General features: G+C 42.1%; 1 protein-coding gene across 9 annotated transcripts in view; it reads right to left on the reverse strand.

Moving 5' to 3' along the window:
- dip2a (disco-interacting protein 2 homolog A) overlaps positions 1 to 17,327 on the reverse strand; it is an 83,418-nt gene that overhangs the window by 34,375 nt on the left and 31,716 nt on the right. The window contains exon 1 of one of the 9 annotated variants that reach the window (XM_046053666.1): positions 10,834 to 10,875. The exons of the other annotated variants lie outside the window; for them this stretch is intronic. Coding sequence (XP_045909622.1) covers positions 10,834 to 10,843 — 10 coding nt within the window. The 5' untranslated portion in view covers positions 10,844 to 10,875. Of the gene's footprint in view, positions 1 to 10,833; positions 10,876 to 17,327 lie in introns of those variants that run through there. 9 annotated transcript variants of the gene reach the window in all.

A 17,327-nucleotide genomic window follows, 5' to 3' on the forward strand; every position in this document is an offset into this window, starting at 1 on the left:
AGAGAGATGAGTCATTAGCTCAGCCTTACCCTGGTGGTGTGTGTGTGTGTGTGTGTGTGTGTGTGTGTGTGTGTGTGTGTGTGTGTGTGTGTGTGTGTGTGTGTGTGTGTGTGGATCACACTGGCAGGCTGGTTACACTGGCACCACGGGGCACCAGAGGAGGGTTTTGGTAGCAGATGACCAGCCACTCACCCACTGGATGTCTCTCTCACACACATACACAGGAAGTGACAATGCAATTAGTAAATGTGTCAGTTGACAGATATAGTAGTGTGGCAAATTTCCTACTAAATACTTGAACGATAACATTGGCGAGGGAAGGGACATTTAAAAGATCATTTGTCTGGTGCGCCTGGAACATTTTCCCTCGCAGCATTTTTACCAGAGGTAGAAATCCTGCTGATGTCAGCATGAACTGAATCCGGCTCAGTTGTCTCCCCGCACATAATTAAAAGGCAGTCTGTTAAGTAAGATCTAGCTGCATGTTATTTTAATAGTGCAACATCAACATACAAGCTTTTCCAAACCTGGAATGTAACTACAATAAATGAAGATGGAGAAAAATGAGGGCAGAGGGAGGTAGAGAGATAGGGTGAAGGCTAAGAAATGTTATGCCTCTGTAGATGCAAATGGTCTATAGCTTAACTCTCTTAATTGTCACTAGACTTGGCAAGGTGTAGAGTAGACCTAACAAGGTTAAACATATGTCCGTAGTTAAGATGTTGCACAATGACAAAGATGACTAATGACACAACCAAACAAACAACAAAACACGACCCCAGCATCGCTTGTGTAAGAGGATAATGTCACTTTGTTGTGGATTTGGTTTATATGTGTGCTTGGTATAGTTACATGCATAACACAATAATAAAATACTTCATCATCATCATCATCATCATCATAATGTGACACGGTATCACAACCTGACAGTATGTTTTTTGGTATTCATCCCCACTACAATCTCAACATGGCGTACTGCTATTTTCAAATTGAGGAGGTACAATAGGCAAAATGTGTGTCAAAATACCATTTTAAATTAAATATTGTCGTGCCCTACACATCATATTCTACAGACTTAAGAAAACATTTTAAATATGTTTGTCATTGAAAATGAGACCAATTATGCAAAAATGATCATTCCCTCAAATATCGAAAATCGTATCGCAATTGCCAAATCCGTCAAAAAAAACTGCAATTAGACAGCCTATTTTTTATACATTGTTCAGCCCTAGTTGTTACAAAAGTCTGTTTTCACTATCAGTCACGTTGGGGCATCAACTCTGTTTTAGTGCCTTAGCCACATGATACCTAATATAAAAATGATCAGCTTCACACACGATTTTTAATTTGGGAAAGTGAACCCTGATATTCAAGTTGAGGTATTAGAATCTCAGAAAAGAAAATGGCTTCACCAACTACACATGCAATAGCCTTTTATTGCCATTTTCCAAGAAGAAAGAAACCTGCAATATACAGAATCTTTACAGTGTGACATTAAAAGCTTGTAACAACTTAACTCATCACTAAATGACAGGGTCACCAAAATGTAAAAAATGTTGAAACACATCGATATCCACATGGGACCTGCTCAAAAGACAGAAAAGTAGGTCACTCACTGAGTGCTCTTTGCCTGCTTGTGGTTAATTTGGGGATATAAGACACCACTGTGCTTTTGCATATCAGACACTGGTTGTGGGCTGAGGCTGGTGGGGTGGAGTCTCGCTCTTTTGCAGACAAAAGACATATTGATTCACTAAAAGAGGGCTGACTGACAGCACCTCTAGCACACAAAACATGTATGTACATAACTATGCTCCCATATACGACCTCTCTAACAAGTAAGACGCTGTGTAAGACGAATGGCCTTAAAATATGTCAGTCAAACAGCCAGGCTGCAAGGAGTGTCAAAGTCAGCCACTTTTCATGACATATACATTGTTTTGGCAGGAAGATAGAAATGCTCAGAAACGTCAACGCAAGATCTCAGTGGTTAGAGTTATATAGTGGAGTCCAATGAACATGGTTCACACTGCTTTATATTAATCTCTTCAGGCACTGAGTGGGGGTCATCAGGGTGGAGGTCAAGCGAAAAAGCAGTACATTCAATAGGGATATGTGAACAGAACAAATTGATGAAAATCCTCCCCATGGTATCCCATTTCTTTATTTCACCATGGGGAATACTTTATTTTGCTTGCTTGTTATTGATGTGTCCTCCACTGATTCATAAAAGTTAGAAGTTAAAACACTGTTCTTTACCTTTCCCCGTTATACAGTACATCTTACGGTCCGTCATATTGATACATCTTTATTTATTATGTTACTCAGTTATTGTCTTTCTTTATATAATACTGAGATATTCTTGATTTATCTTTGCTGGTCCTCAAGTCTCTTGAACACAACAGTGTGGTAGTGTGAAGGCAGGTGTTGTTGGTCACACTGGTAGCCGCGCGGCCCGCTGGTCCTGAATCACCAGTAACGACTCAATGCCTGCACTGTTAAATGCCCAGGAGAGCTGGAGGCTAGCAACAATACAGCGCTGTCCACAGGCCAAGCCGGCTGACCTGACACTGACTCTTTCTGGTGATAAGTGTCTCTGTTTGTATGCGTGTACATCAGTAAATGTCTGCGTGCATGCCAGCGTGTCTGAGTGTGCACATCACGGCAGCCAACCAGCCTGACAATCACACAATAGAGGGCTATTCTCCGCCGCGGCTCCGAATTCTGGCAAGTGGCCTCGGCGGCCGAGCGGCCCCTAGCACACACTGATCCATCAAGTTATGTCTCAGTGAAGCTAATCTTTTGATCTGAGAACAAACAACTTTGTCATTAAATATGGAGGAATGGACTCAAGCATTCAGTGGTAAACAATAACCCTTGCTCGAATCTTAAAATGGAAAACAAAAAACTCTGAGGCACTAAAGGATCACAATATTTCCTGTGTGCTCGAACAACTGCCAAGTGCCTGCACATATATTTGTGTATATGTGTGTGCCTGCATTTTTACATATTCAGACCGACACTCCATTTCCCCTTTCTGTTTAAGCTTTGAGTGCCTCCATAAGAGAAAAATGGGAGGATTCAAAGGTCAATATGTGGCCTGCCGCCTAGGGAATAATCGGGGGGGGTGTGGTGTGTGTAGTGCAATGCATGGAAAGAGAGAGATGGAAGGATGGACAGAGGGAACCTTAGCACCTATGCCAAATTATATAGTCACAAGAGACAAGCTTCAGCATACACTATATTTATAGCAGAGTGGGAAACACTTTATATGACCCCTTTTATAACTCTGTGCTGACTACAGGCTTTTCCATATAATTGAGCTGTAAAGAAAGGGAAAAGGGTACATCTCCAAAGAAGTACCTGGGCAGAGAGGGGGTGATAGGGTACAGTAAATAAAAACAGAGTGAATGTGTCAAAGAGGGAGATGAAGCAAAGCCCAAGAAGGAGGGGAGAGAGGAGGCACTTCTCATGCCATGATGGTTAGAGACCATCATCAGGGGCTCAGCTGGAAGAGCTTCTTTCCTCAGCCTACACCTTCATCAAATCCACCTCCTTTGTTGCCTTAATCCGTCCACTCTAACCTCTTCATGTTCCTCTCAACCCCAGAGGACTCACTGTCCACACATAGTAAGCATTCTTAGTCATCTTGTGACCGCTCTGTTTAATTAGCTGCAGCAGGTTTTGCTGAGGGTGAACAAAAAAAGAGAGGGATATTAATTTACTAATAGTTTATTGTCCACATTTTTTTGTTATTGATGCTAGTCTTGTGAAACTATACCTCTAGCCTTCTGAAATGACAATATTTTATTTTCCCAGAGACCAGAGGTATTTTTATTTCGCGCAATGCAACATTCCTCTCACCCAGCACTGGATCCAATTTCAAAAGCGAGATGGTCAATCTTGTGACACTCTCTTTGTTTTATTGACAATTATTGACCGATGGCTATTGAGTGGAGCTGTTCTTCCATTGAGGCCCATTAGATAATTACCTTGCATCTACTCAGCCGGAGCTCTTCAATCAGGAGGGAGATACTGAAATACAGCACATTCCTCTACAAGCCAGCGCAATAATGAAGCTCTGAATGAAGATGCTGAGAATGGCTTTACTTGGACTGTGAGGGCTTACTTTAATAAGACTACACAGTCGCACACATTTTCTCTCTTCTTTTAGATGCTAAAAGCTAGACAGGGATGTCAACTCTTGCTCTCAGCTATGTCCCAGGGTATCTCACACACACACACAGACACACACACACACACGTAACAGCAGAGAGGGCTTGACACTCACACAGCAATAGTTTCAATGTCTAAAGCCCTGCATCTGTGTGTGTTTTCTCCCCTGATGGCTGCCTATTTAAAAACAGAACCCATAGCCAGAGTCTGTGTGTGTGTGTGTGTGTGTGACATGTTTTTATATCCTGGTGGGGACTTTAACCTGAATACATACTAACAGATGGGGACTCCTCTCACCAGGGACAAAAATTGAAGTCCCCACAGGCTGAGACATTTTTTGAGGGTAAAGACTTGGTTTAAGGGTTCAGGTTACAATTGGGTTAAGGTTAGGGGTGGGGGTAAGGGTTAAGGCTAGGCATGCAGTTGTGATGGTTATGGTAAGGGGCTAAGGAATGCATTATGTCAATGAGTCCCCACGGGGATAGAGGAACAAACGTATTTGAGTGTTTCATGTTCTTATATCACGGTGGGGACTTCTGACCTGACTCCACACTAAACCATGTGTACTCGTGTTACCGTGGGGAGTCTACCTCAATAAGCAACACTAGGGCTGCGTGATCATTTAATATTATTATATCCATAACTGTGTTGTTTTAAATTTGCATAGTGTGATATCATGTTTTACAATAGTCATTTCTAAATGAATGGGGGATGCTACTAATTATGTTCATTATCAGTTAATTACTTTCTCAACTAATTGTTGGACTATAAAATGTCAGAAAAAAGTGAAAAATAATCATCATAATCTCCTGAAGCCCAAAGTGAGGTATTCAAATAGCTGGTTATTACAGCTTATTATCAGACAAAGAAAACCTGATGCTCACATGTGAGAAGGTAGAACCATGGAATTTGTGGCATTGTTCTTGAAAAAATGACAAACCAATAATTGATTGTCAGAATAATGGTTGATTAATTTCTATTGATTGACTAATTGTTTCAGCTCTAAAATTAACCATAACAACTAAAACTTTAACCAAAATCATTGACACAATGTCTCTGAGATCTGATTCTGAATAAACACATCGATATCAAGATAACTCTTTGATGATTTGTGCAATACAAATTTTGTCCGTATCGGCCACTGGTAATTAATAGTCCAAAATTCTTCTTTACCCTGAAATAAATCCCTTAATGTATTTGCCATACGGCCACCCTCTCTTCCTAAGTGACAGACAGCCAGAAAGGCTGCCCCACCCACCCTTAATGTCAGTTCATGTGCCAGACTGACCCACAATGTGCCAAGACTGCTGCCAAGCCGGCAAACATGCCGCCTGCCCTTCAGCCACAGAAAACCACAGCTAAATATTTAGGCAGGGCAGCATTTGCTCTCAAGGCTTGTGTGATGACTCCCACAAAAGCAGATGTAGCCAGCTGTCATTTAGCATGAGTTCTCGGGCATACAAATGTTAGTTTTACACATTTGAATTAAGCTTTACCCTAGACAGGTGGTGAAATCTTGTAATTTTTCCAGTTTATCTAAGGACCAGAAGAGACCTATTTCAGGTGTGCATGGCCAGCACTATTCCTCTCATTCTTCCAGCCCAGAGGAAATGGGTGTATACCTGTGCTATTCACAGATTTTCCTCACTTGTGTCTGGACAGATGAAGAAAATTTACCAGTTACTGCTAAGAAAACTGAGCTGAGATATGAATAAAAGGCAAAGAGAGGGGTAGATGGAGAAAGAGCAGATCCACACCACAGATTCAACCACATGTCTAGCTTATTAGTCTGTCTACATGACAAAAAACACTAACCAAGCTGCAGAAAAAAAGTATAGTAAAACTATGGTGACCACAGAAGACTCCTATTAAATTGTTTTAACACACAGAGACACAGGCAGAATAACTCACATGCAGAAGCCAGGGAAGCCAGCAGAGCAGCGATGAGACGTCTTCAGCAGAGAGAGAGAGAGAGAGAGAGAGAGAGAGACGGATGGAGAGAGAAGGAGAGGCCAGCGGCAGAATACAGACTGTCAGGTCAGAGGAGGCTAACCAGCTAACAGGCTAATAGACAAACTCTAAGAAGCACTGTCATAAGTCAGGCCCTTCAGCATCCTTTGTTTCCTTTCATAGTGAGAGCAGAAGAATGAACGGACCATCTCCCTCATTCTCGCTTCCCATCACTCCCCTCCCTCTCGTCCTCTCTCAAACCCCGCTCTACCGACTCCCCCCTCTTCAATCGACTGCCCCTGACACCCCCTCCTGCTCCCTCTTCCTCTCTCACTCTTCCCATCCCTCTCTCCTCCCAGCTAAGGTCTCTACACAAAGCCAAACTAGGCTGCAGGATTAGAGTGTCAAAGCAGACCCCTGCCCCCCACCTTCCCACATACCAATCTCACACACACACACACACACACGGCTTCGTTAGCCTGTTACAACACGTTTACACAGGTCAAGTTACACAGTATGCAAACCTTGTTTCACTGTCAAGAAGGAGCTTTCACACTGATGCTGGGAAACACAGCATTAGAGTTAATGCTTGCTTGCTGCAATATTAGAACACAGCTGGAAAATCAAGAAGCTAAGTAATTTATATAAACACTGCTGGATGGTAGATGCAAGCACACAACCACCTGGCCAGCCAGATCAAACCTGCCCGACAGTGTACTGGCACACTGCCTATATTAACCTCTAATGGCTGTAATTCTATTGTAATTACCACCTCGAAATAGTATTATTTTAAAATGTTTGCATTTAGAGAGGAGGTGAAACTATAGTGGACTAAGATTAGGCTTATTTTGATAAGTAGCCCTTTGATGTGGAGGAAAACAATGCCCTGTGTTTAGACAGGTTGGAGATGGAGTACTACAGCAGTCCCAGCAGGCTTATCACCCAAGCTTGCATGTGCATTACCATTTCATTTTGGAAATTAGAGACCTATTCACCCTATGGCAGTAAGTTTCAATTAGGAGCGCATTATAATTAGGCTCAGTTATTGCCTGTTAGCACACACACTAATGGACTTGCACAAACACTCCGGCAGACACCCACACACAACAGATCATCTCTATAAAGACTGAGATAAACTACATGTCACCTTGTACTAGTGGGTCATTCACCTTCTGTATGTTGGCTTAAACTCACATGATCAGAGGCTTTTTTCATGTTAAACGCCAAATAAACTGAATGAAGAAAAGAAAAAAACCCTTTGAAGATAGAATAGAAAAGCCCTGCGACACGTTCCACCTTTGTGAAACTTATGACTAAAGATGAAACAATTACTTCAACAACTGATTAGTCGAGCGACAAACAATTTATTAGCAGCTAGTTTCATAATCGATTAGACTGAAATCAAGGACAGAAACATAAAGGCTAGAATGATGTCAGCAAACAACATAGGTTATTACACGGATATTTAAGCATTAAGCAATAATAAATTGTTGATTCAACTCATTTGGGTTAGTAGAAATGCACTGTATAGATAATATGCCTTGCCTAATGTTAAAGGCTACAGTTAGTTGCTGTACTAGACAGCAAATACTGCAATATATTGACGTTTTTATATTTTGTCCTTGAACACATCCAACAGAAGTAAATGACACATGCAGTTCAAGTCAATTGCATCACATTGCATAAGTGTTTCTATTTGTCACTCAGACTATGTGTTCACACAGTCATTTATGTAGCAACGTAGCAGTGAGTAGAGTAGACAGCATGACAGTAGTCCCGGACCAGTTTCCATCTTCATTTGATTCCAGGCCAAATGATTTGAAGTCACATACTGAATGTAACTCCCAGCTGAACACAGCAGTAGAGTAACAAGTGAAGTAATGTAACCTCAAGGCTATAACAAACATGTGACTACAGACTATACTTGTCCAGCTCGAGTCATACTGAATGACATGAATGAACAGTTTAGGATCATTTTTGTGACACACAGCGTACTGGAAGGTTAAAGTCAGTCAGGGGCGGGAGGAAAAAGGGTAAGTGTTGCAGAAAAGAGGGGTTGATTGAAGATGACAAGGAGCTTGACACTGAGAACCAGCTGGAGAAATGGAGGAGGGGGGGCTGGGCCAAACTGGAGGAGGCTTTGGTGCAAATTTAAAGGAAGAAAGGGGGGGATGAGGAAAGAAAAGAGAGAGGAGGAAAAGGGGGATAAGGAATAAAGGAGGATATGATTAAAAGGTAATGACTTCCTCTTCCTTTCACTAGACACACAGACACATGCTGACACACACACACACACACACACACTCTGATATCCTTGATCCTAAAGCGCCTGGGCGTCTCTCAGTCTCCATCCATCAACTGCTCCAATCACACTGTCGCATCGCTTTTAATTAAGTAGTGCCAACGAATTAGGAGACTGAACGAACCCTCCATTACCACTTTGCTAATACATAACCCCCTCATCACACACACACACATGCCACCAAAATCCCCCTCCATGCCCGGGGCTCTCTATGGCTGGTGAGCAGACAGACAGCGTGAATAATAAGACATTAGATGCAGCTCTGCCTTACTCAGGGGGCCCTGCAGCTGTGCACTGATTTGGGGAGCAGACAAGAGGGGGGGGCGTAATTAACAGTCACAAATAAACACCACTACTGTACGCACATGCATCAAAGGAACGCGCACACACACGTGTACACACATGCAATGCTTCTCACAAAGAGACAGATGCAGATCAACTCAAGAGCAAAGACTAAAGCAGATTATTCAGATGAGGGAACAGGCCATTGCTCACACATGAACACGCACACATTATCATATAAACTGCAAGATTGAACTGCTCACCTGTGTGAGTGTGTGTGTGTGTGTGTGTGTGTGTGTGTGTGTGTGTGTGTGTGTGTGTGTGTGTGTGTGTGTGTGTGTCTCATTGTGACAACAAAATTGAGTTTTAGACCTACCTCGAATGATGACATTTTCCTCACTTCATTAAATGACTACTTGAGGACTTGGTTTTAGGAAAATGTTTTTTGGGTTTACGTTAAGGTTAGGGTAATAATTAGCATGTCCTTACAAACATCTAAATCTGTCCTTGTGTTTGAGAGAGAGTGTGTTGGCTACACTCCAAACACATTCATTTCAGTTCCATTCAGACACATGATACCCAGGCTCGACTGAGCTGCACAGTAACTGAGCGATGTGCAGCTATCATGGCTCTCAGCCAGAGTTTCATGATGTGTAAACATGCGTCTCACCTACATGGGCAGCAGCAGAAACGGTCCTATACATCATCACACAATCACTCTGTATATATGGATCAATGAAACCACCCTGACCAATGACAACAAAGAGCACTAGGAAACAATAGGCCTAGTCTGTAATGCTGTTGACCTCATCAGCTATACAGCCCGTCTTTTAGTGAGAGTAATGTCTTTTGCACGTGAACATTTGTTTTACTATTTACATGGGAGTCAAGAAATGGCGAGAACTGTGATGCAGAATTGAGTATTTCAGACTAGACTCTCTCATTGTCTAAGTCCTTTCATGTTGCCTATGTGTTAGTGTGTTTGTCTCTTCAGTGTATGTGTGTGATTTGTGGAGCAAGACATCTGTGTGACAGGCGTGACCAGTGTGGGAGCCTCAGAGTAAAGTCTCATGAAACAAAAATCTTTTCAGCCAAATGAGCACAGCTCTGCCTTCAGCTACACTAAATACTGTATTTTACATGTTTAGCCTACAAGTGCCAACACTAATGTACTTCCTGCCGGTTCACTTATTTGATGGCATTCCTATAAATCAGCTCTCCAGGTGGTGACAGCTTCAACATCTCTCTGGAGCTGCAGAGAACATTTGGCTAACACGTCTGTGCTGATGGTGTAGTTACAGAGCAAGCAGAGCTGCAGTGATCAGCACAAAAAGCAAGACTGACTAGCTGCTAATGAATAGCTTAGTGTAAAACCGGAGCTCCATCCAACTTAAACCCCATCTAAAAACTGCTTCTTGCTTGTGTGTCAAGTCCAGTTTCTCAAAGAAAATTAATAAAATCTAGAGCAGTTATTACTTGAGCTAGAAGCTCGATCAACCCCCACTGTTAAGTGACATGATTAGGCTGAAACCAGATTGTGAACTAGGTTGTTAAGTTCCTCATTGTGAGCAATGTTGAAGGGTATGAAATCAAGTCAAGTAATGTCCCCCTATCCAGGGCATCACAGCTATTCTCAAACTCTCTATTCAAATGGAGTCTACAATACAGAATGACTTACCCTGAAATATCTTGCACATCCCTGCAACTGTTATTCCAAACAACAGTCATATTGTACAGATAATTTATTATTCTCTAATTATTATTATTTTTCTTTGTCATTGTCATCCAGATGCTACTAAAATGCGGGAAGCCAAACATTTGGCATGTAGTCCCAGTGTTTTACATTCCTCAATAACCCGAGCAGGAAACTAATGTTTTTACAGACCAAGGCTCTGATCAATATAGGGATGAAAATTACACTTGTTTGCTAATTGCTAAATGTAGTTTTTTTTAAATAAAATACAGTGTGATATTACAAATATGGGCAAACATATGCCAGATCATCCTTACTTCCGTTTTGTCCTCCATATAAAACCATACAATACAACATATATACAACAAAATAAATTTAAACCTACTACCCTAATGAAGACTAATGCTTACTGACTATGGCTACCACCTACTTGGCAGCATCCAGCACTTCCAGCATGTACGTTTGTGGAGAGAATCGCTGCGTCCCCGGTGTTTGCGATACAAGCGGGATGGTGTCCCAATTGAAGGTCCCAGCTCTGTGGGATCTGCTCACTTCTCTGTACGGTCTCCCAGGATGTGGAGAGATTTATTGTCTTCTTGTTCGCCGGGTTATTACCATATGAATGACCATGTTTTCACCGGCCTGACACAGGCTTAGCCATTAAGCTCCTTGCATATACACACACACATAAACACCTTTGCTATAGCTGGGTATCTTTGCATGAACACACAAAACAGCTAAACATCTACGCATGGACACCGTGGCAATCCAATTAAAGGGTGCACACACACATACACTTACTGGCATTAGAGATGCTGTGTAACCCCCCCCCCCCCCAAACTGAGCCCCAACTGAGCGTTTGTGTGTATCCATATCTATATGTCAGAGGCCAGAGCAAACTAGCTCTGCTCCAAGTCTAACAAGCCATACGGCAAAGTCTTTTGTTCCTCGCCTGTGATTCATGACTGAGTCTTGGTATGAAGCCCAGCATCAGTGTGTGATTACATGAAAGTGTGTGTATGTGTGTATGTGTGTGTGTGTGTGTGTGTGTGTGTGTGTGTGTGTACCTGTGTTTACCCTTTCCAACACGAAACATACCAGATGCCCATTATTTCCTGTCATCACCCCTAATGTGAAATTGTATGTTTCCAAACATACACACCTCATTACAGAGAGCAAAGTGGGGCTACCCAGGTAGGAAAGGATCAACACAGCATCAGTGCGGGCCAACAGAACAAGCAGGAATGCAATGGTGTCTGCAATGCGTGTTCCAAGAATCAAACTGAACTGTAACAGCAGTGTTGGCAAACAGCACTGTTATCATGTATCTCCACCTTTTCTGGAAAGGCAGGCTTGCTTTTATTCCTCTTATCTAATTACAAAATTAAATTTGGGAACGTTTTATAAGCTGTCTGACTAACAGTAGACATCTCAAAGAAAATTAGTGATCCTAAACAGAAAGGAAAGCAGCAACAAATCATTTTATCACTACTGAAGCTTCTTCCTCAGTGACATGGATTACATGTAGACAAGAGATTTTGAGGCATCTTATTGTCTTTTGCTTCAGAGATGCAATAACTCACTGCTCCACTACAATGCTCTCCGTTTCTAACGTACACAAACAGCAAGACAGGCCGGTCTCACCAGGCTCTGGACAGGATGACCACAAGCCTCATCTCGTCTCAAACACCATCTGTTCCTCTCTTTCAATTTCCCTTCCTCTCTGCATCACAAACCCACCGCTCCAACACCCAAAAATATACAGTTGGGTCAGTAACCACGCAACCATTGGTTTCTATGACTACATGCAAAGTGGTGTCATATGAATTAAAGCATAACATCAACCTTGTTCCTCGTTTCCTTCATTCTTACAAGACCTGGAATGTTACACATTTTTCAAACTACCATGACATCTGTGCCTAAACACGCACATGCACAGTGTAAAAATGTAATCCACCATAATTCACCATGAATACAGTGTTGACCCTCCTCCACAGATCATAGCCAAGGTAGAATCTTGCCAGGAAGAAATACAGACATTGTTGGAGTTGAAGTTGGAGTGCTAATAAAGTGAAATTGGCGAGGGAATTTAAATATATATAGCATCGCTATACTCGAGAACCAAGCTACAGAACCCTTACAAACTTTTGTCACTATGTTCCCATAGGGAGATGTGTCTGTGTCTATGTAGCACACTGACTTTTATGATTTCTAGCTATACATGTATGTAATGGCTCATACATAATTCAGCTGTGTGGCGCTTTCACTTTCTCCACCACACAAACAGCTGAACTGTGCTCCTCTGACTGCACCCAGGCAATTAAGTGGAGCAGTGATAGCACTCTCAATGCCGAACTTAAGCCTTTTAAATTTTAACACCCTAGCTCAACACTGCCCCAGCCCCTGTTAACAAGGCCAGGGCTGGCTGCAACATCTGGTTGCCCTCAGACAAGATATTTATTACTGGAAGAGAAGATCAGAAATGGCTGTACAGGTTTTTGTAGTCTTTTTTGTAAGAATTTGACATTGTAATGCTGAGAGAGAGAGAGAGAGAGAGAGAGAGAGAGAGAGAGAGAGAGAGAGAGAGAGAGAGAGAGAGAGAGAGAGAGAGAGAGAGAGAGAGAGAGAGGGGGGACATAAAGAGGGAGATAGTATGGTAGCGTTAGTTACCAAAACTTTCGAAAACATCTTTGATATTTAACTAGAATCGCTAAAAGATGGAAAGAACTGTGAGTGCTTAGGCAGATCTACTGTTAGAATGAGTGCTTAGCAGACAGTTAGCTGCTGAAAATCTAACACATTGTATTTAGTTAGAGCAGCAAAACACGCTACCAACAAACAAGCACCAGAAACAGAAATAAGTCAATATGCTTACCACAGCACTTCAGCACGTCAATCTCACTGAGTCCAGGGTTCAGCACCACATCACACGAGTCCAGGGTTACGTGTAAGGTGTTTGGAAATGGTATTTATGGAATTCCAATTTAATTCTCGTTAGAGGTGACAAAGCGTAGTTATTTCTCACAAAAGGTGCCCTTCAGCATCTGTATGAGACGCCCCTGGGATTCTCACACAGATCGGAAGCGCTAGCTAGCAAGCTAGCAACGTAGGTGTTAAAGGCACTGAAAGCCCCCCAAAGCCCCTTACCTAAGGGTAAACTGATGTGCTAGCAGTTAGGGTTAGCATCCTTTGTGTTGCTGCAACCTAGCAAACTGCAACATTTCATACGGATGCTGAAGGAATTTAATACCTATAGCATCAAATAACTACACTTTGTCATGCTGTCTGAAAGCATCGGTAATGACACATTGATGTAGGACCATCAGGAGGAAAGTGAGAAATATACAAAAGTTTAATATTGTAGACTAATTTATCTTTCCGCATGCTTCCGGAGAACAGGGGGAAGACAACACAGGAAAAGAACAGGGAGACAGACAACACAGGAGGAGAACAGGGAGGCAGACAAGACAGCTGAAGAACAGGGAGACAGACAACACAGGAAGAGAACAAGAACAAGGTATGGTGGAAGATAAGCAGCAGACTTTTCTAGACTTTCTTTTGCTGTTGGTAATATGCAGTAACACCACAGCTAGAGTCCTGCATCTTTGATTTCTTTACCAACGTAAATTGGTAAAGAAAACAAATCTTGGACTTTCTTGTGTTATCCTTGACAGTTATGTGTGATTAAATGTACTACTCATAAAGTCAGATACTGATGTGTGCAAACCCGGTGGTTTGCACACATCTCAGGAGGGATGTTGTCCCACTCCTCTTTGCAGATCTTCTCTTAAGTCATTAAGGTTTCAAGGACGACAGTCTGGAGACTGGCTAGGCCACTCCAAGACCTTAATGTGCTTCTTCTTGAGCCATTCCTTTGTTTCCTTGGCCGTGTGTTTTTGGTCATTGTCCGGCTGGAATACCCATCCACGATCCATTTTCAATGCCCTGGCTGAGTGAAGGAGGATCTCCCCCAAGATTTGTCGGTACAAGGCCCCGTCCATCGTCCCTTTGATACGGTGAAGTTGTCCTGTCCCCTTAGCATAAAAACACCCCCAAAGCATAATGTTTCCACCTCCATGTTTGACCGTGGGGATGGTATTCTTTGGGTCATAGGCAGCATTCCTACTTCTCCAAACACGGCGCGTTGAGTTGACGCCAAAGAGCTCAATTTTGGTCTCATCTGACCACAACACTTTAACCCAGTTCTCCTCTGAATCATTCAGATGTTCATTGGCAAACTTCAGACGGGCCTGTACATGTGCTTTCTTGAGCAGGGGGACTTTGCAGGCGCTGCAGGATTTCAGTCCTTCACGGCGTAATGTGTTACCAATTGTTTTCTTTGTGACTATGGTCCTAGCTGCCTTGAGGTCATTGTCAAGATCCTCCCGTGTAGTTCTGGACTGATTCCTCACTCATGATCATTGCAACTCCATGAGGTGAGATCTTGTATGGAGCCCCAGACCGAGTGAGATTGAGAGTTCTTTTGTGTTTCTTCCATTTGCGAATAATCGCACCAACTGTGGTCACCTTCTCACTTAGCTGCTTGGCGATGGTCTTGTAGCCCATTCCAGCTTTGTGTAGGTCTACAATCTTGTCCCTGACATCCTTGGACAGCTCTTTGGTCTCCATGGTGGAGAGTTTGGAATATGATTGATTGATTGCTTCTGTGGACGGGTGTCTTTTATAGAGGTAACAAACATGATTAGGAGCACTCCCTTTAAGAGTGTGCTCCAAATCTCAGCTCTTTACCTGTATAAAAGATACCTGATCTTTCTGATTGAGAGGGGATCAAATACTTATTTCACTCACTAAAATGCAAATCAATTTATAAAATATTTGACAGGCCATTATCTCTCACTGTTCAAATAAACCTACCCATAAAATTATAGACTGATAATTTCTTTGTCAGTGGGCAGACGTACAAAATCAGCAGGGGATCAAATCATTTTTTCCCCCACTGTAAATGTATGACACCTCATCAGATATTATCATCAAAAAGGCTTTGACCTCGTGGAAGATTTTATATTTCAAAAAGCTGCATTTATATTAGTTTTGTTTCCTTCTAGCTAATCACCTTTTGTGCAGCTTTAAAAAAATGTATCAATCTATTTATTACATTTAATCTGATACAACTGATATTCAGTTAATAAAAACATTTTGTCATTAATAGTTTGGTAAGCTTTGGTATGATATAATGTATTTTGCTGCTCTGGGTAGGAGTTTTGAGATAGAACACACCTAAAACAATTACTTCAAAGTAGTTTCTTTCTCAAGTGTTTCTTTCTGAAGTTTGTGAGATGTAATACAATTTAATTATAACATTTCCCATAGCAAAGATAATTGCATTCACCATCCAAATACAACTCACACTGCTCTGTGTACCAGTATAGAGCATTATGTTGTATGTTGCAAACATAATTCGTTTACAAACACAACTTTAGCTGCGTTTCGACCAAAGGAACTATACCCTGGAACTAAGAACCTTTGGAGGAACTTATTGCATTTCCACCGAAGGGACCAGGGTCTAAATTTAGTTCTAGGGTCTTTATTTTACCCCTCAAATGTCCCTGCTTTGGGGGTAGTACTTTACGAAAGTACCGTTACTTTGGGGTGGTGGGGCTTGCCTTGCAGTGAATTTCTGAATGGTCGAGTAGAGGCAACTGGCTTTAAATTGAGCCTGTTGGCTGTTTTTCTACAGCTGCTCCTCTCTTGTCCACCGTTGTTTGCAAACCAATAAATCACAATCAACAGTCAGATAACAAACACAAGTCTCGCCAATGTCCGCCTGAGATTGTATGTCAGCCGTCTGAGATCAAACGTTGGCATTAAATGTATTGCTCAGAAATAGCAGCCAGCGCGCAGCGGTGTGTTTACAGCTAACAGCTGATGGAGTTACGCTAAATACTGGGTTCGAAGTTGTTGTTTTAAGATTTCTTCAGATCACAGAAGGTAATAAAGCTCCTTAAAAAATCATGTTCCTCTGACGCTCAGGCAGACACAGACGTGAGGGACCTTCAGTACGTAAGACGAGCATCTAATTCATTACACTGTGGAATTTGACGGCTTTTTCCAGTTTGTTATTAAATTTGTAATGATCTTTATCGTGTGTCTCTTTATTATACTCCTACACAAAAAAAGTTTGTTTAATGGTCAGACATAGCCTATAGTTTTTCATTATATTCCAGGATAATGGTTACTAAATAATGATGCCTGTGTATTGCTTTATACGTCGTATACTCAATTTCAATTTTCAATTTTATTTATATAGCGCCAAATCACAAGGCGACAGAGGCAAGGAAAAACTTCCTTTTAAGAGGCAGAAACCTCGAGCAGAACCATGGCTCAGGGTGGGCGGCCATCTGCCTCGACCGGTTGGGGGGGGGGGCAGCCTACACATTATACACACAGAGGTACAGACAGTAAAGGTGATGTTGCTATAGACTAAATGAAAAATGGTACAGATATTTATAGTAGTGTTAATGGTAACAGTCGTAATGTTAATGATTATAATAACAATAATAATAATAATGATGGAGAAGTTGTGTTAGTAACATGCAATAATGGGATGAGGTTGCATACAGAGGGAGAGAAAGTAGAGGAGAGAGGAGCTCAGTGCATCATGGGAAATCCCCCGGCAGTCTAGGCCTATAGCAGCATAACTAAGGGATGGTTCAGGACTACCTGAGCCAGCCCTAACTATAAGCTTTATCAAAGAGGAAAGTCTTAAGCCTACTCTTAAATGTGGAGATGGTGTCTGCCTCCTGAACCCAAACTGGAACCTGGTTCCACAGGAGAGGAGCTTGATAGCTGAACGCTCTGGCTCCTAGTCTACTTTTGGAGACTCTAGGAACCACAAGTAACCCTGCATTCTGGGAGCGCAGTGCTCTGGTGGGGTAGTAAGGTACTATGAGCTCTTTAAGATAA

This window comes from Micropterus dolomieu, linkage group LG07 (genome assembly GCF_021292245.1).
Source record: "Micropterus dolomieu isolate WLL.071019.BEF.003 ecotype Adirondacks linkage group LG07, ASM2129224v1, whole genome shotgun sequence".
In the NCBI taxonomy this organism is placed as follows: Eukaryota; Metazoa; Chordata; class Actinopteri; order Centrarchiformes; family Centrarchidae; genus Micropterus; species Micropterus dolomieu.